The sequence below is a fragment of the Anguilla rostrata genome, chromosome 1, assembly GCF_018555375.3.
Source record: "Anguilla rostrata isolate EN2019 chromosome 1, ASM1855537v3, whole genome shotgun sequence".
Lineage (NCBI taxonomy): Eukaryota > Metazoa > Chordata > Actinopteri > Anguilliformes > Anguillidae > Anguilla > Anguilla rostrata.
This window is the reverse complement of record NC_057933.1, coordinates 58,223,114-58,242,930: the sequence shown is the minus strand read 5'-3', so window position 1 is coordinate 58,242,930 and position 19,817 is coordinate 58,223,114. Positions and strand designations below refer to the sequence as shown.

Below are 19,817 nucleotides of genomic sequence, written 5' to 3'. Positions count from 1 at the left end.
TAGAAAATAATTATTCATCTGAACATTCCAATGACCTGCATTTCACATTAGATGTCAGGCTTTGTTGTTTAAACCATCCATTTTGTTTTACATTTATTACTTTTAATTCTTTTTTGTGTCATTCTTTCATTATGAATCGTGAAAGGTTTTACACTTCCGGTTCCTGGCCTAATATAGAATGTTCAATCACCATTCAACCTATTCAATAAGTGTCTCAATATCCACTTAGAGTAACACCACAATAAATGTTATGAATTTGGTAATTGTTCCTTGTGAACTGCTTGTGAACTGCTTTGCATGTCTTACCACATAGGTCTACAACTGAGGTCACAACTCAATAAACAGTGATAGTGGGACAAAAAATAATTATATGTCACATAATAAATAAATATAGCCCGAGTTGGATGCTTTGTATTCAGCAGCACCCACTTATGAATATTCATAATATTGAGCCAGAAAATCAGAACACTTTGCCCTGGAAAAATGACAGATAGAAGTTACAGTATTAAATGCACAGCACTGATTATAACATAGAGTAGTCATCAATATGCAACAGAATCTTAAACACAAAAAAATCAGTGCAAAGGTGTATTGAGTAAGGACAGTATAAGTACTGAAGAGCTACAATAAAAGTTAGCGTATTTGATCATGGGGCCTACTATGGTATGCACAGACATTTAATTTAGTGTGGAATGAAAAACCTTCAAAGTCTTCCACACCAACATACTCTATATCAGTAAAGATCTTGAAAGGTGCGTAGCAAAAACAAACGTAAATGTGAATGAGAAATACAAGGAAGAGAAAAGTGATTTAGAGAGAGGTAAACAGAGGAATTAAAAAGGCAAGGTGTCAGGAAAAGATATGGTTCAGCACACATTGTCTGTCTGGCAGGGAATAAAGCAGGTGACTTCTGACCCTTTCAAAAGCTGTCAACAGGAATCTATGGACTCAGAAAAGGGAGAGTGTCCTCAAAATTGCAAATGACCTGAAAGTGTTTGTACACACATTTCAAGGGCAAAGACAAGGGCTGCTGAGATGAACACAAGTGTGCACAAATTGTGTCTCAGGAGAAAATTGGGATCAAGGAAGAACACAGAAAGAAAGTCTCAAAGAAAATTTGTTTACAGAAAAGCCCAAGACCAGATGAAATCGACAGTGGCTTGCTCAGACACTGCTGAACAGCTTAGTGATAATTGTAGCAGTTAACACTAGATGCACACATGATTCCACTGTGAGATAAAATAGCACAACACCCCTTTCAAAAAGTCAGATTACATCCAGATCACTTGGGTAATGCCCAATTAAACTGACATGCTATCAAACTAATGGTAGATAATTTAAAATATGTTCTTCATGCATCTTGAGGGATATAAAACTGATGATTTTGGGTGTTGTCGCCATTTCTGTTCCATCCCGCGTCATTCTTTCGTTTACGCCATTGGTTTTTTTTTTTTCTTTTACTGCGCCTTTTCTTCAGTTATTACGGCCTTTCAGTTTTCTTCATTTCCTTGATTGAATTATACGCGTGAAAGTCTTTGTTTACGATTAGCACCTGTTGGCGTTGTATTTAAACCACAAGCAAACCGACAAGCTTTGTTTGAGTGTCACTTGCGTTACACGAAAGCGGTAACTTGGTCTGTTTGGTAAAAGGTTTAGTGTTTGTTCAGTACTAGATCAGTTCCTCTTCTGCGTCCTTTGTTTCACGCGAAGAGTTACTGCGGAACTGAACTATTATTGGATTGTGGGCTACAAAGTTAGCACTACTGTCCTTGCTCATTTCTACTACTCTCTAGTGATTATTTTGACAGTTCTCTGTGCGAGGGCTGTTTTCTTAGTTCTCACGTTCTCCTTAGCCTTAGTTTCTTCACCCTGTACTCCGGTCACTAAAGCTTTTTCTTTGGGATAGTCTCCCCTAGGAGTATTGTTTTTCTTTTCGTTTATTTTTCCCCCCTATCCTTTTGTCTCTACGAGACTTAGTGGTTATTCCGCCCAGGTGGATAGCTTAAAGAATCAATGCTCAGTTGCGTTTGGTCTCCGAAATTCCCCACTCCCTCACAAGACCATTTTCTGACTGATCCTCTCACAATAAAGACGTTCAACCATGTTCAACTTGATTTTTTTTTTTAAAGTACATTTAACAGATGGCCTCAACTAGAAAATCACAATAAGCTGAGGAATGTTTTTTTTTTTTTTTTTTTTAGCGCAATGACTTGAAGCCCACAGGCATGTGTGAACACCAATCACTGCCCCAGAATGAATTACGCATCTGATAAAATTAACAGCTGGCAGAGTTCTCATCAGTACAGGACAGAAAATATTCTATGGTTCTGCATGAGAAAAATGTGCTGATTGGTGTGAACTGTTCTACCTATATCTAAAAACAATGCAGGTGGAAATCAGCTTGACTGATACAACTAACCCTACCTTCATACAATGACCCCCTGACCTGTCATGAATGGAAATTTGTAGCCGGGACACCCAGGATTGCTATTATTGTCCCATACGGTGTTGCCAGATGGTCATATAATGATTGTATTTTACCAGACTCCTAAAATTATTGAATTTTAGAAAAAAATGATTATACACCACTAAACAAAGTTAATAATGTTCTGCACAGAGACCTTGCAGAGAATTGCTTACACCCTCATAATGGCTGCACAATGATTTAATGCTACCTACTGCTTGTTGATGCATTGATGTTCCTTTCCGCCCACAACAGCGCTGATCAAGAATATACACATTTCATTAAGTGGGCTACTTTTTACTTATTTTGCATTAGGTGAAAGCATAATTAAACAACACATCAAAGGTTATGAATGCTAACATGCATTGGCTGTGATTGGATGTAGCAATATTCATATTTCTTATTCATATTTCTTTTCATATTAAGTCACTGGCATCATTTCTGCACAATTCACTTGGTTTGCATTTAATCAAGAATATGGAAGGTAAAATGTCAAAATTACCATTTATTTTCACATTATTGATTGCACATTGTACAGAGCCTGAAATTATAGCACACATGGTATTTAACATACAGCTTCTTGACTACCAGTGTGATGCTCCAATGCCTGAGCTAAGAGTATATTCTCCTGTGGTTGTTTGCCATAGACATTTTTGGCAAAACAATAAAAATTTTAAAAAATGGACAAACTGAGATTACTTGTAAATTCTGTAAGGTTCTCATTTAAATTGATAGGTGGAGTAAGGCAGCAGAGTTATTGGACTGTGGTCCGACGAACCCTCAGTTAGCTGGCCTACAAAATGGTAATCATTAAAAATGAAGGCAAAATGAATCACATTAACCTTCTCATACTCAATTATTAAGAACTACATAGACCTGGACAAATTTGAAAAAATTGCCATGGTATATAATTATAGTTTTGCGTATTTGATGTACATAAGAAATGTCTGCAACAGTTAATTCTTTTAAATCTTGGAAAAACACCTATCATACAACATTGACAGATCCATTCTAGGCCTATATGATCAAGCCATATTTTGGGATTTGAATTCATTAACAAATTTAGTTTGATATTAACAGTGTTCATGAAATAAAAAGTGATTACATTTCTGAAGAAGAAAGTATGAAATACTTTGTGATATTTAATATTTTGAAAAAAGGTATAGCCATCTAATTATCTCCGCCAGGCGAGAGCCTGGCGAGGATTATGCGTTTGGTCACGTGAGTGTGTGTGTGCATCTGTTTGTATCTGTCCGCAGGTAATCTCGCATACTACTGGGCCGATCAGCCTAATACTTGTTGTGCATGCTGACAGCAGGCCAAAGACCTGAATTCTCAAATATTTTGCAAATCGGTCAACAACAAGTATTTTATTTGAATTAATTTCCATCATTGTCCATTGAAATACATTGAGTGCTAACTCCTCACTCCTCCTAACCGGCCGGAAGGGGCCGCAAGTGATCAACAACTGCCCTAGCATTTTGGTGGCCCTAAGCAAATCTGTTTGGGGGAGGGGTGCTGTTCAATCCTGTCAAGCGGGGGGGGGGGGGGGGGGGGGTGGATTTCGCTTGGTAAAATTCTTCCTACATTACATTGTTATAAAATGCTCGGTTAACATTCTGTTTAAAATTAATACCGCTAGTTCCGCGATTGGGGATGAATAACGTAATTGCAAAAATGTTATTTACCTTAGATAAAAATTGGATCGTGTGGCCCCCCCCCCAGCGGTTGTGGCCCTAAACAACCGCATAGACCGTTTATGCCACGGGCCAGCCCTGGTAAAATGTCAATTTCAACATTAAAATGCCAACAAAATAATCCGCCAACTAACTGGGTACGTTAATGTTTGGATCTGTGGAAATTATTTTGTTGCCATTTTTACGTTGAAATTGATATTTTACATCATTGGTCTTTTGGAATTGTTCCTGTCCAGATTTGAAACGAAAGTGCCAGACTATAACGTCCAAGTTCGCTCTGTCTAACACATTGTGGCTGATATGAATGAAATTAGCTAACATGTCACCACCTTTAGCGTTACTTTACTGAATTGGCATTTTTGGGATTTTCAGTGGCACATGGTAAAAATTTGTCATATTGTGTTTGTCTGGTTGCATTGATTGTGTAGTCTCTATTCTTGCATCAGCAAAGCTAACATGGCAGAGATCTGCACTCTACTGAGTGCACTCTTCTAGTTACTTTTATTTCTTCACAGTTTAAGATTTTAAGAAATAAGATTTTTTTTAAATGACAGTTTATTTTTTAATATTTCTAAATAAGCCCACCCCATAAAGTGACTGAAAATTGATCCCAAAGAGGTAAATCCCTGATCCTTACTTCCAGCATGTTACTAGACACTGCTAAAACTATTCTATAAATCTTTCGATTGCCTCACTCTACTGCATAATCTGCAGGTGTGGCATTTTCAAACACATCAGGAAAAAGCATTTGGGAAGATTGTGAATAAGGTAAACACCATTGTGTCGAAACAATCTTTAATTGATGCTGGTCACAGGTTCCAAGTATGAATGTATATAAATAACAGAGAACCATCTGTTTGACAATCATTTAAGGGTTGTTATGGAAGTGAATCTATTTACTAGGATTTACTTTGTATTAATTAGGATCAATTTCTGTTCATGTTCCTTTTACATTTCTATGTTTTATTGCTTTCATTTAGTCAACTGACGTGGTCACAAACATCCTTTAACACAAGTTTAGAAAATATTTTTAGACATATGGCGTTTAGGCTCCTTTTTCCCAAAATATTTTTTTTTTACACTCACAGCCACTAGGTTGGACTGAAGGACTGAATAAATGAGCACAACTCTGCATAAAAACGAATTTCCTGATGTTTCACATTAAACTTAATTTATTCAATGAATAAATGGATTTAATATGAACCTGCAGGAAATTAGAAGAGTGTGGAGTTATGCTCGTTTATTCAGTCCTTCAGTCCAACCTAGTGACTATCAGTGTAAAAAACATAGCCTTGCCTTCATGATTGTGCTGATCATCCTGCTCCCCAACTCCTGAGCAAGCTGTCCCCTGCTCCCATGCTCAGTTCTTTGGCCTAACTATGCAACCTTGCTATATTCACCTGTGGTCTTACAGTGCTTTCTCCTGTCCTTTCCAGTCCCCTGTAGCCTCCAATGTCTGGCTGTCCTCCCCCTCCCCTTTAACCCCTTGGCCTCCCACTCTCCCTGTCCTTATCAGCAGGCATGTCCCTAGTCCTGTCTTTTGTACCTCTTCAGTCGACTTTTCTGTCCGCTATGTCCCAGAAAAAAAAATTGCACCTCATTGTACAGAGAAGCATAATCGCCACCTCAAACTCTGCCTCTAACATTCCTCTAACCTCATATGAATCTTCCGGAAAATTTTATGGGGGCGTCATAGCTCAGGAGGTAAGTCCGATTGTCTGGCAGTCGGTGGGTTGCTGGTTCAAACCCCGCCCTGGGCAAGTGGAAGTGTCCTTGAGCAAGACACCTAACCCCTAACTGCTCTGGCGAATGAGAGGCAAAAATTGTAAAGCGCTTTGGATAAAAGTGTGTGATAGGGCTAGCTAAGTAACGGTTTCTGATTAAACAGGAATATACATTCTTACAGGATAATGCTCCATTGTGTTGTGCCTTTTTTTATTATTATCATAAGACTTCTCCACTTTACAAAATCCCTCCAGCTGAAGGTGTTGGCAATGAATGTATTGTGAAATTTACTGGCATGGCTACCATTTTGAGCTTTGTAAACATCTTTGAGTATTTTTTACAGGTGAGGAAAAGGCCAAACAACCCAGTAACATAGTGCCAGTTACAGGCTGATAATTACTCTGTGAAAGACACACATGAGTGCACTCTCTGCTTCCCTCACTCATAGTACCCTAACAGGCTCATTGAAGAAGTTCATTGTCATTCAGACACAGCATCACTGACCTGCCATATCAGGGGCTCCATGTTGTCTGTGGTGGTGGATAGACAGACGCTGAGCACGACAGTGTGGGAGAAAGAGGTCAGCACGCTGGCGATGATGGCGTCACGCATGCAGAAGGGCAGCATGGTGTAGACCACAAAAATAATGAACAGGAAGAAGGAGACCTGGGGAGACATTGACAACAGCACTGATCAGAAATGAAAAAACACATGCATGACTGGGGATACATTGAGCTATGACCATCTCAGAGAGAAAACAAGTCCACCATGCGTATCCAGTTATATGCATAGGTGGATAGTAAATGTGATTTTAAGAATCGTTAGGGTGTTTTTTCTGTGTTATATTTTTTTATCTAAATGAATGAATTCCCCTGTTTGATATTTTACATTAGCATAGAGTACTACTAGCCTGGTTTTGGATTTGTTTGGGACGTGACATGTCTGTCTAAACAGGTCTGCTGCAGTAAACCTGATGAGCTTTGTTTGTTTGAAAATAATTCACTGGGAGTATATAAACAGTGTGTAGGTAAATGTTTTTCCCTCTCTCAGAGACATAGCAAAGAAAGGCCTAGCTGAGAGAAGTCCAGCTGTGTCACCACAGACCTAATTACAAAGACAGGATAAAATGGAGGAACATTACACTGGGGTAAATGGGCAGTTTGGTTGAGCAGATTTCCCTTACAAAACATACAAAAAGTGTTGGAATAAAAGTTATTAAAGGTTCAGCGAATAGAATTGGCATCTAGCTGTAAGGTTGCAGATTGCAACTTGATTGCAACCAACTGAATACCCCCCTCTCCTCACCCCTCCCTTTCCAACGACGTAGGAGAAGCTACGGTGGCTTGTAAGTTCCAAAAATTATGTCATCGTCTATGACAGCATCGAGAAGCCAAGTGTCAAGTGATGAGGTTCCTTGATAGATATATAAATTGTATTTAGTTATATAGTCTGTAAAACTATAGATCATAGCTTACAAGTAAGATAGCGATTATGATTCTTAATTGTTCCGCATTGTGGTAGCGTTTTATTGCTAACGTTAGCTGCTTTGCATGGTAAATCATAGAAAGACATGATGAGTCACAAAAATTGTTACACTACTAAATGCTTACATTAGTGTGAAATATCCTCATTTTAAAATAACACTAACCTATTTAAAGACACTCAATTTCAAAAATAACGTATATAACCGAAATATTTTGAGCAGTAATACTTACAGTGATAATCTTATCTGTTTTCAATAGATAAGAGACAGAGAGAGTAAATCAATAACATATTTCTATCTGCTTCTGTCTTACACCAGAAAACGATGTCAGCTAGGTCTATCAGCAAACATATGGCTTAGCTATGCCCAGAAGTCCTCAATAATAATAGTATTTTCCAAGAAATTACAAAAAACCGTTAACGCTTCGTTAGGTGCAGCGTATTTTACTGCTACCACATGTGAATGTGTAAGTGAATGATGATACAAAACTTTCGATTACGCTGACAAAATGCTATTCCAAAAGCAAAATTAGACATGTTATACATCGTTAGAAAGCTTATATTCTCACCTATTGAAAAATGCATTGTCATTCAAGCCAGACTGTACTAAAAAGGGTGACAACACCATAAACAACACGTGTGGCATTGCACAAAGCTATTGCAAGGTACCCAGACATCACAAATGTGCCCTCTCTAGAGCAGTTTGTCCGTTCTGGGCTAATGTAGAAAGTCATGGCGGTGCAACATGGCGGCCTCGTGGAAGAGGACCCGCTCCCTATGTAGATAAAAGGGTTCATTCTAAGGTAACAAAAACACAACGATTCTTATTTTCATGGGATTATACACTAATTAACACATACTTATGAATATTATATTACATTTCTGCCAAGTCCATTCTGCTAAATTCTACACACTGCACCTTTAAGTACAATACTTCACAATATATGGGCACTTGTTACCATTTTCAGATTTTGTAAAAAATAAAACACTGCTATGAAATATATTTAGAAACCAACATATTATACTGTATATAGTGCAGCATATTACATTTCCAGTGGGTCCCTCACTAGGTTTTTCAACAAGCAGCCTTTAATTAAATCTTTGAGTGCAATTTGTCTGGGTCAATATTTATTTTTCCTGAACACAGAATTAAAGGCAACTAATGAAACCATTTTCACGGTAGTAAATAATTTTACTACTTCTCCAAATGACACATTGCAGCAGGCTAACCTCCTGGAAGGGAAATATGAAAACACTAAAATGTCATGGCCTGTATAAGTTCTTTTTGCCTTCACTTTTATGGTTTTAATCTTTTTACATCATTGTTTGCAGTCACACCACAGTGCACTTCATTAGAGCTTTCTCAGTTGGGTACAAAATATTAATGAAATGCCAGGGAAAGTACAAAATGCTGGCAATGTGCTGTATATTTTTCTCTTACATACTCCCTCTCACAGCAGCTGCAACCTGACCAGAGGGAGAGAACAGCCCTTCTGCAGTTCTGCTTAAATAAGAGGCCAGTGTTCAGTGGAAATGCAAGTTCACCTATGTGTGTGTGTGAGTGTGTGTGTGTGTGTGTGTGTGTGTGTGTGCGCGCATGCGTGGGTGTGTGAGTGTGTGTCTGTGTGTGTGTGCATGCGTGGGTGTGTGTGTGTGTTATTCTGACTTGAGAAGGAGAACAGACTGAACACACTGGTGGCCTTGTTCAAAGCCAAGCTACAGGGACACAGTTCTGCACACTGCAGAATGGTAAACCTGAACTGATTAAATTAGGAACAAGAATTTAGTAGGATAGAAACACTGAAGATTCACAGGCATACATTTAGGATGACAGGACAATATTCATAGGACATTAACAGTATTTCCTTTTTTTAAATAAAAAGAAAATGCAACTGAATCATTGATTCGTTGATTTTTTTAAAAACGTGCTACACCACATTGTGACACAGCGTTGCATAACATTGAAATAACATTACAGTAAATATAGAATAGAATAGCACTTACATTAAATTTAATGTCAGATAGAAATGTCAGTACAGCACCACAAACACCTACTTTAAATATCTCAATTAAACCACCAATTAAATTATGTTTTCTGGAGCAGACACCTGTTTTAACATTGTCAAAGGATTGTACTGCCTGTTGCAAACAATTCAGCGTCATGGATATCTTATGTTGCAAAATTAAAACCTGCACCTATTTCCTCACCCTTTAAAAGACATTCAGACTGAACTCGAAAACTCGGCAATACTGTTAAATTTACAAGCCATTTCCAAATATATGTGTCTCGGCTCAAGAAACATAAAACAAAATGGAAGAGTGTGCTATATAAAGAATTCACTCCAAATTCCTTTTCAATAAGTCTTACCACTGGTTTGTACTGTGAGGCTGTACATGTAGTAGTTGCCAAAAGCCCACCGAGTTTATGGTCTTGTATAGACCATAGGAGCAAAAATTAACTGACAAAAAATACAAAAGTACAAAATCATATGCATTATAAAGAAAAGGTAATCAAGTTCATAATGGAGATATGCAATAACACATCTCAAAAACATTAAACCTAGTCTTTTAGTCTTTTTTTTACATGCAAACGGAACACAGGTCTTTACAAAAGGTTTATCAGTCCTTTGTACCCCTGAACAGCCACAGTGAGAGTGTCATAAATAATCATAGGCAAAAGTGGTTTAATGGTCAGATATAACATTTTAGGAAAAGTAAAACTCATCAAACATCATCTTTTACAGGACCCATCAGCAAAGCTAATTATTTGCACTCAATGGTCTCTCTCATGCCAGTCAATTCTCCAACTAATTTTTCTGCAACTATTCTACAGCAAGCTTTTTAAAACATGGAGTGCTCTCTAGCTTTCTTCTCTACCACTAGGCAACACGCAACTCACAAAAATCAAGCTCAAACAGTTCTGCTTTGTTGTTTATTGGAAACATCTCATTTAGCTAATTTACCTTGGTTAGATAATGTCCAAACCTGGCTAAACATTTCCATCCAAATTGCCTATCACACCAAATCTCAGACTATGCACAGAAGACAGGACTGGTACAATCAAAATGAATGAATTTTCCAGTAAATAAAAAGCAACCTTTCACACAGACTGAATGCATCATATAAACAGGCAAGAGTTCTATACCATCAAGCCAAATTAGCATCAAAATGTTGACTAAGATAATGCTGCCACGGCATCCTGGGTCTGTGCACAAAAAGTGAGGTAAGAATGAAGAGAGGCATTCTAAAATGGACACCTCTCTCATGGTACAGCTGAACAATATACACTGAACATGGTGAGCTGATACTGCATTCACAAATTCAAACAGAAACATTGGTTGGAACAGTACCAAATTGTAAACTGCACTTTTAGAATTTCCACCAGATACGTGTCTATGATACAAGTACAAAAGCATGCACAATATGTTTGTGCATGCAAGTGTGCATATCTACCTATTAAGTCTGTGTGTCTGAAAAAGGGTGTGTTGTATGCAGTGAGACAATTCCAGGTTAGCTTGCTGTCCTTTTTATTGCTGTGAAATCCAATGTGACAATTGAACTGTGTGAAAGAATAGAGGCACAGAGCCTAATTAGCTATTTTTAGCACACATGATAAATCTGCTCTTCATGGGGTGAGCATAACAGGTATATGAAAGGCAGATTCAAATGGTATCATGTCCATAAAATATACAGTATGGTTTCAGACCTTATTTGAACCAATTTTCTCTCTGAAATGCGTTTGAAATGTAGACCACACATATGTTAAACTTCACTTTAAAATATGTTGGATCCCTGTATCCTGCAAGGACCTGCGTATTTAACTTTGACTATTCTTATTATTGTCATTCTTGTTATCTGTAGAACATATACATAAAACCCATCACTTTCAAATGGCCACATGACTTAAATGCAGCAACTCTGGCAGCAAGGTATGGGCCACATTTCTCAGCCCCTCCTCTGTTCTCCCCCCACAATTCTCCATAGCTGTGGCACACAGCCAGCGGGATATCCTGGGCTGGTCTGTGCTGATAAACAGGCTCTCTGCAAAGCTGAACAGCCCAAGGAATAAGGGCCGGTTCACTGAAAAATGGGATAATCATCAAATTGATTTAAACGGAAAACGGAACGTGTGTTAAATCTTTAAAAAAGAAGAAGTTTGTGGACTCTCTTGGCAGAATATTAATATGACACAGAAACACAACATTGCCTCTTGCTCCACAGATATTGTCTTAGCTTGTTCTGAGCTGTGAGCACATTAACAACCTTCACAATGTGTTAGTATTTCTGTCAACACAGCAAACAGTACCACAGATTTAAATTGCTCCATTTCTGCAGTTCACATAGAGCATTTGGGGAAAATAACATTTGTGTTTGTTCCTTTGGCTGTGCCTTATCACAGCAAACAGGGTGTGAGAAACGTCTAGAGCTCAGAGTCGCTGAAAGATGAGCCAGCACAAGCAACAGAACACTCCAAAGACCCTCAGCACTGCTTTAGCCGGCTAGCCACATTAACATTGTTATCTACATTTACACATTTTCCACGTATTTTAATGCAGGTACTCATAGAACATTTCGGTTCTGAACAGATGAGTGAGGAAAGAAACATTTGGCAGGTACATTTGGCCAATTTTTTAAACCACAGATACATCACATGGATACACCATGTGTGTGCATACTCAGATACATGTAAGGTGCGTACTCAGATGCATGTCGGGTACAACTACAACCTGGTTAATGTAAAAATGATCGGATACTTTTTAGCAGAATATGTAAGGCAGTTCCCAGACTCCCTTTGGATAATGCAGAGTTGCTGTGGCACAGAGTAACTGAAGATGTTGGGCTGAAGCTAAGACAGGCATGGCAGCCACTAGAGCAGGTAACATGGTTCTGGGACTTTTCAAAAACAAGCCTTTTGGTACTGGATGAAAATATCTATGTTGTGTGAAAGTACCATATGCCAGTCTATCTCTAGCCTCAACATCGGAAGGAAAACAATTAATACTTAAAAATTATGCCAAAATTCATTCAGCCCAGCCTCAAAAACCATGCACAACGCACATAATTAATTAGATGAACCCCTTAAACCCCACTTAAAATCCAGGGCTTTTTGTAAGAATCCCCCCTTATCCAGAGCGACTTACATAGCATTGACATTTCATCCATTTATACAGCTTATATATACTGAAGGAATGCAGGTTAGGAAACTTGTTCAAGGGTATTGCTTCAAGTGACCCCCAAGCTTGTTTTGCCATTAGGAACCATTGTCGCTAAAATATTGGCACATAAAATAGTTTGTCGAGATTGAACCATGAGTTTTAACACTTTCAAATGGTATATCATGTGACCAGATTTCACCATAAAAAGGTCAATGAAAGCAAATAAAGCCACTTCGGCCAAAATACGAGCCGATGTAACTTCAGACGTTAAAAGGAAGAATATCAGGATTCTGGAGTGACCTAGCCAATGCCCAGACTTAAATCCCATGGAAAATTCCATGGTATGATATGAAAATTTCTGTCCTCCAACACTCTTTGCATAACTTGTCAGATTTGAACCAAATTTGCAAGGAGGAACAGGGATTCAGAGCTGTAATTACTGTCAACTGATCTATAAAATATTGACTTGTTGCATTAAGGGGAAAGAATATGTTAATACATGAGAAAAATTAAGGGGCAATTTAAGGACAAAATGGGAACTATGTTTCAAGACTTGGGCCTTTATTTAATTTTGTGTGCACCTTTTTAACATCGAACAAATAAAATAAGGTACATTTCTATCAGCAACAATTCCACATCTTTGTAAGACATCTCTAATTGTAACCTCATATGAAAGTAATAATTGTTCTTTTTTTCTTCTCAATTTTTTGGTGTGGATGAGAATTGGCAGGTTTTTCTTGAATCATAATGGACGAATTTATTGTGGGCGAGGGTGCTCCCCAGGTTAGCTCTGACATGGGCACTGGCTGACAGAAGGCCCTTCTGTGTATTTTGTCTCTGCCAGTTGGCTATTATGCAGCCCATATTTCAACAATCAACCACACTATTACTGTGAGAAGACATGCTTAATTATCTGGGGGTTGTTCACAAATGCAGGGCCAGTGACATTCAGTAAATACATAGGACATGTTCAGTTGCAATATGTGGTTACGTGAGAAATTTTGTTCTGTGAATTGTGGATACTTGCCCTCTTTCTTTGTTTTGCTGATTGTGTTGTGTTCTCTGTGGGTTTTCAGGTGTACAAGGTATTGTAGGTCTCCATTAGAATTAACTGAGCCTAACGCACACATTTAGACACTCTTCCTACACATTTGGAGTATCTTTAAAAAAAACACCTTTACATACAAGCGCACACACATGCAGACACTCTCTGTTAGTGACGGCCCCTATTGTTTCCCCTTTGGTAAACAATCTTTTATATCAGTATAGCGCTTGATGTGCACATTGCCCGCTTTACGCTACACTACACTGCACTACACTGCCCCTTCCTATTTATTTAAAGCTTTAATAACTTGCGAACAGCACAACTGTCCATAGGTTCATGGGGTTCCGGTAATGGTGGGGAGAGGGGGAGGAGCTACTCTCAGCTGTGCTGTTTTTCATATGTTTGGAATGTGCCATTCCTATGCACATTTGCTTATAACAATTGTAGAGCAATATTGCGTGCTGTAGTCCGTAGCCCAATTTATATATTTGTGAATAATGTGCGTACAATACGAAGTATATTTAGAGTGTGGAATATATATAGTGGCATTCACCAGTGTGAAGATGTATTATACAGTTTTATTTTTATGAAGGAAGCTATAGCTGATGACTAACTCCCCCCCCCCCCCCAACATTCCTATGAAGCCTGCCTTGTGTTTTTAATGCACATTTTAATTATCTATTCCTATTAAATAAATTGGTATTATGAAGCCGTTTGAACTTTGTGTTGTGTTGTCAGTAGTCAAGCCAACATGCTACAAATGACCTATAACAGGTAATTCCTCTTTGCCCCCCAGTCCTAATCCCATCCTACCCAGACCCCACTGGGAAACAGCACCCGCTACCCACATATCCAGTTCATTACATGTGCTTCAGTAATTACCATTACTAACATTTTAAAATTCTCAATTTATTGTAAACTTGGCCCAGAATATACTGCTACATTCTCTCAGAGTATTCTAGGGGTGCGTTCCAACCGCTCATTTTCTTAATCCCTTGCTTTCTTTCCTTGCCTCCTTTCCTAGTATGGAACACCAAACAGGTCAACAATGTGTGAAATGTATGTCTGGAATCACATGTTGTCAATGTGGGTGCATTCCAATCACTTATTTTATTCATCCTTTGTCACTGAGGTCCTTGTCTGACCCAGAAATCGATCGCACCAACTTCCAACCCATTAAATGCTCTTTCAAGGACCTAGGAGCTAGAAGGCTCTTGAAGAATTCTTGAGCAAGGAAATCCGAGTGGATCCTTTGCAGAATTTTTATTTTATTTGTTCAGAACGTGTGGCGTATAATGATCAACCTGTGGATCCACCTCTCCCCATGTACCACGTCTGTAATTAATGTGGCTTCAAACTGACGCTTGAAAGAGCAAAGACTTTCCATTTCCCTAATACACGTTTCCTCAATTCCTCCTTCCCTTTATTGCATCTTCTGATGGGTGCAGCTCATAGCAAGGAAAGGAAGCAAGAAGATGAAATAAGTGAATGGAATCAGCCGACATTGACAATGTGTGTTTGCAGACATCAATTTCATGTATTTTTGAACCATTTGGCCTATATACTAGGAAATGAGGCAAGGAAAGGAAGCAAGCAGGTGAAAAAAAAGCAGTTGAAATGCACTCTAGATCTCTTGGTCATAACCATAGAATTCAAATGTGAGGTGGCTCTCAGGAGCTCCCATACTATTCATGTACATTAAACACTTAATTGACTCTGTATACTAAGCTGAATTGTCTTACCTTGTCAATGTTAAATACATTTTTAACATATGTGAACCTTGTGCTAATAGACAGAACAGGCACAAAGAAATGGTGATTTTGGAGGATGGATGCGGTCATCAGCAAAACATTTTTTGATTAGATATTGTTCCTAAAAAACAAATGGCTTTAAAGGCCACTGGGTGCATGTGGGCTGACTTATTTGCATAGAACCCTCCATTTTGAGACCAATGTCTTCCTAAATCTAATGCTGGAAAGCTAGGCAATGGGCTGTCTGTGAACCAATGACTTGTTACATGGGTACATGGCTTGTACCTTACTAATGCATTCAAGGTGGACATATAATGGTTGTTAGATTGTGATTATCATGATTGATTGCTTGTATTTTGCTGACTTCCATCGCAATTACACAAGAATGTGCGCTGGGTAAATGGTGAAATATGCTCAAATATGACCTTTATGCTCAAATCAGTATTTCATTGTGAATATTCACATATTATTAAAGTACAAAGTATTTCTATTGTAGTCAACTAACAATGGACACCTACAGTATATCTAAATCAGTTTCCAGTGTACAGAAGATGTTTCCTCTGAAAACCGAAATGTATTTAAAAACAAGGATCTGTTATTTTGTTTGTTCCATCGCAGCTGGATTTACTTGAGAAAAACACAAGGATGGCCTTATCTGTCCTCTGAAATTAGGTTTTTGTCAGAGATCAATTCAAACTGACACACTCCCTGAGGTGAAGGCACAGGTGCAATGTTACCGTGGAGATGTGCATGGAAGTCTCAAGTTCTCCAGTTCAGAGAGTGCTCAGGAATGAGTGAAATAACCCTGGAACATTAGTGGTCCAAGAGGAGGTGTCTGGGAACCCAATTTCAGCTTCACTTTGCTGTATGAGCGTGCATGCACGTGTGTTCCCCACACCTTCATGTGAAAAGCTTGAAATGGCAGAAGAAAACCTTTGTCTTTATGAACAGTTATATTGGTTCTGTGGTTAACTTTTCTCTGTGTATTTGTGTGGGTGGGTGGAGTGAACTTCTTTAAATGGCAAAGAAAAATCTTTATGAACAGCACAGATTAAAGGTTTTATGTGCTCTGTGCCTTTGTGTGTGTTGTGTTGCGTGTGCATGTGTGTGTCTCAATCACCTCACTATTTGCATCATGATAATGATAATGAACAAGTCACTGAATCCTTATCAAATATTCTAAATGGCAGTTATGCATTCAAAGGTTTGTACATAGTAAGGCATAATAGAACTGGGGAACTGATAGTAAAGGACCTCTTACCATTATATCCACCTACTGTGAGAATGTACAAGCATCCCTGTGTTATTCCTATCATGTTCAACCTGTGCAATAATGATACTGATATATTTTGCAATGTAGCTGCTAATACTCCAGATGTGGTTGATGAGGAAAGCAGAGTGGTGTCTGTTTTGGCGGTAGGCTGTACTTTTGATTCCAGTCTAGAAGACGGCTTCCTCACTAAGGTACTGAAGTATCAGCCTCTGGTGTCAGTCCTTGAACATTTTGGCGATAGATGTAGATCTTTTTTTATATTTTTAAATTAAAATGTTTTTTTAAAAATTAAATTTGGTAGCCATTAAGGCAATGTCCACAGATTAGTGATGAGAGGTCTGAATTTGGCTGGAATGTAAAAATTGCAGGCAAAGCAGCTGGAAAGATACTGTTCCAAGCCACCTCCAAATATGGTAGCCGCAAATATTGGGAGGTAGCGCTGGTATCTATAGTATATCCCTTCCAAACCAGCAAGTTCCCACGTCACTATTATGTACCATGTGTCTATACGTTTTAAGTCAGTTGATGTTACTTTGGTATGTGGACATGAATGAAAGTATTAAACTGCATGAGTGCGAGTTTGCGTGCGTGCAAGCGAGCGTGCGTGCGTGCATTAGGAGAATAGAAGGCAAACAAAATAAGAGATGCACGCAGGTATAAGCAAAGGCAAGAGTTGACAAATGTATCTATGCTTTATGAAGGGAGAATGTGCGTTTTGCAAGATTCCATTTTTATCTCAGTCAATTTTGCATATAACCATACAATAACCTATGAACGGCTGTCTCCAGGTGGTAAGTCGTCAAATGCAGTTATCTTTTCCTCAGTTTCAGTCAGCCATAAGAAATCATATCTGCATATTATCCAAACAATTTTCTGGGTCTCAAACTGGTGTTTCCATATGCACGGGCAAGTGCTTCATTGCTGCACAGGGTACACAGTGATATAAGACTTCTCAATAATCTCTAATCCATATCTCACTGCGAAGCACCTGGAGATAACATGCAGTTCTGCTACAAAGACCCTAGTGGCAACAACTCACAGCATGAGGTCCTGCCTCTGTGTTTCTCTGCTATTTCTGAAAATATCCCCCAGCCGGAACATACACACTGACATTTATTTCCCATTGACACAAGTGTGGATGCATGTGCGGGAACATGAGTGTGTCTGTGTGGTTGTGTATGACTGCATGAAAGCTTGACGTATGTGTGGGTGTGTAAGGTCGTGTTTACATAATAGACGTATGAGCCTATAGGTTATGGGTGTGTGTGCGTGTGGGTGTGGGTGTCTGAGCGCATGTGGCAAATGAAATCTAATTCAAACTTAATACTACTAGCCTTGGAGGACATGTCAAATCTTTAACCACCTCTGTGAACTTTCACAGTTCAGATTGGATTTCACATGGATACTTTGGAGGTTCTGCTGAGGATTAGTCTGAGGTACTGTGACAGTCAGAGACAGCTTGCTGTTATCTTCTCAGCCGTGTGTCATGTGGTTTTGGAGAACATGTTTTTGTGTAACAGGACCACTGTATGATTACATAATGCCTCAGTTTTTATTATTTTGGACTCAGTTGGTTATTTCCACAAAACCTCTGTTCCTGAACCCATGCTGATTCAAAATTCTAGACAAATATGAACTAATTTGATTGAAAACACATAACACCAAAGATAATACTGCAAACCCTTCAAAAACACAAAATGGGAATTTCTGTTTGGCCTCCACACTTTGCTCTTGCCTTCACGGCAAGTGAATCTTGGTCTCATCTGTCCACACCTTTTTCCAGAACTCTGCAAGGTCTTTTAAGTACTTATTAGCAAACTGTAACCTGACCATCCTGTTTTTGTGGTGAATGAGGTTTGCATCTTGCAATGTTACTTCTGTGTTTTTTTTTCATGAAGACTTCTGCAGACAGTAGTCACTGACACATCCACGCCTGCCTCCTGCAGAGTGTTTCCAATTTGTTGTACGTGTGTTTGGGGTTTTTCTTCATTTTCTTCATTCACCACATGTTAATTGTCTGATTACAAATCTAAAATTGTGGAGTACAGAGCCAGCTCAAGAAAAAAATATATCCTAAACATCATGGTGTTCACTGCATGTAATACCCTGGGTAAAACCATTTATTGTGTTTGGTTTATATACACATTTTATTTCTAAGCTCGTATGAATTGTATTACAGCAAAGTATCTTTCTCACATGCAAGGTTTAGGTTGATTTTGTGCAAAAGTGCCAGCATCTTTCATTTGGAAGGTTCATATGCAGGGTATGTGATTTCATGACTTTTACAGGGTTCAAGCAAAGTGCATGTCAGTCTTAAAATTAAATCTGTACTGCCATTTGGGGGTTAAGCTTTACAGGCATACTGTTTTTTTATGTTATATGACCTTTTCTTTTACTGGGCACTGCAAAACTACAGTAAAATGCTGTTAATAGTCAATAGAAAGGGGTGGGATTTGGATTTAGCCACAGAACTCTATTTTTAGCTGGTTTAGCCAATAACACGACTTCAGGTGCAACCAGTGTTGAAGTAGCACGTAGACTGCATGCTAACTCAAGCCACCGGTGAGAGGTTACAGAATGGTGTGTCTCTAGACAGAAAGCTATTATCAGTTAATCATATTGTCAGGTCATAGTTAATTTCAAGTGAACTAACAAATTGTTTGAATAGATTATGGATTTTATTTGTTTCTCTGTTGTCAAACCTTAATTCTGATATTAATGTAGGAAAGTGGTTAAGTTGTTTCTAGAGTATTGTATTCGTAAGGGTTAAACTGCATTATGTCAGGGTTTTACGCTTCATGTGCGTACTCCCTCCTGCTGGCGTTGGAGGTGTCACAAATTATGTTAGCTATTGGCTATTCAATGTCAAGTTGGTTAGAAAGTTATACTATAGTTAATTTAGCCAAATTTTAATATTGCTGTTCAAAATTATACCACCCTCAGTCATTAGTCTGTTTAATGTCATGGTAGGAAAGAGGTAAGGCTGGTGCTGGAATTTTATCGGGATTCATTTGCATTCAGCATCATTGCACACATTGTTTGCAAGCAATTGTGTTCATCTGGCTTGTTACCCAGCAGGATTAATTAGTATGGATTGGGGGACTGAATAAAAAAGTCTGTAATTCTACATGAATCATCCAATATGGATGTGCCCTCAAATCAGAGTTGACTGTATGCACTTTAAGCCTATATTCATTGTTGCATGTTTCATATCAAATGTGCCG

General features: G+C 38.5%; 1 protein-coding gene across 2 annotated transcripts in view; it reads right to left on the bottom strand.

Moving 5' to 3' along the window:
• Nucleotides 1–19,817, bottom strand: part of adcy2a (adenylate cyclase 2a) — a 77,210-nt gene that overhangs the window by 42,030 nt on the left and 15,363 nt on the right. For both annotated transcript variants that reach the window (XM_064344983.1, XM_064344992.1), the window contains exon 3: nucleotides 6,391–6,552. In XM_064344983.1, the coding sequence (XP_064201053.1) occupies nucleotides 6,391–6,552 (162 nt within the window). The remainder of the gene's footprint in view (nucleotides 1–6,390; nucleotides 6,553–19,817) is intronic.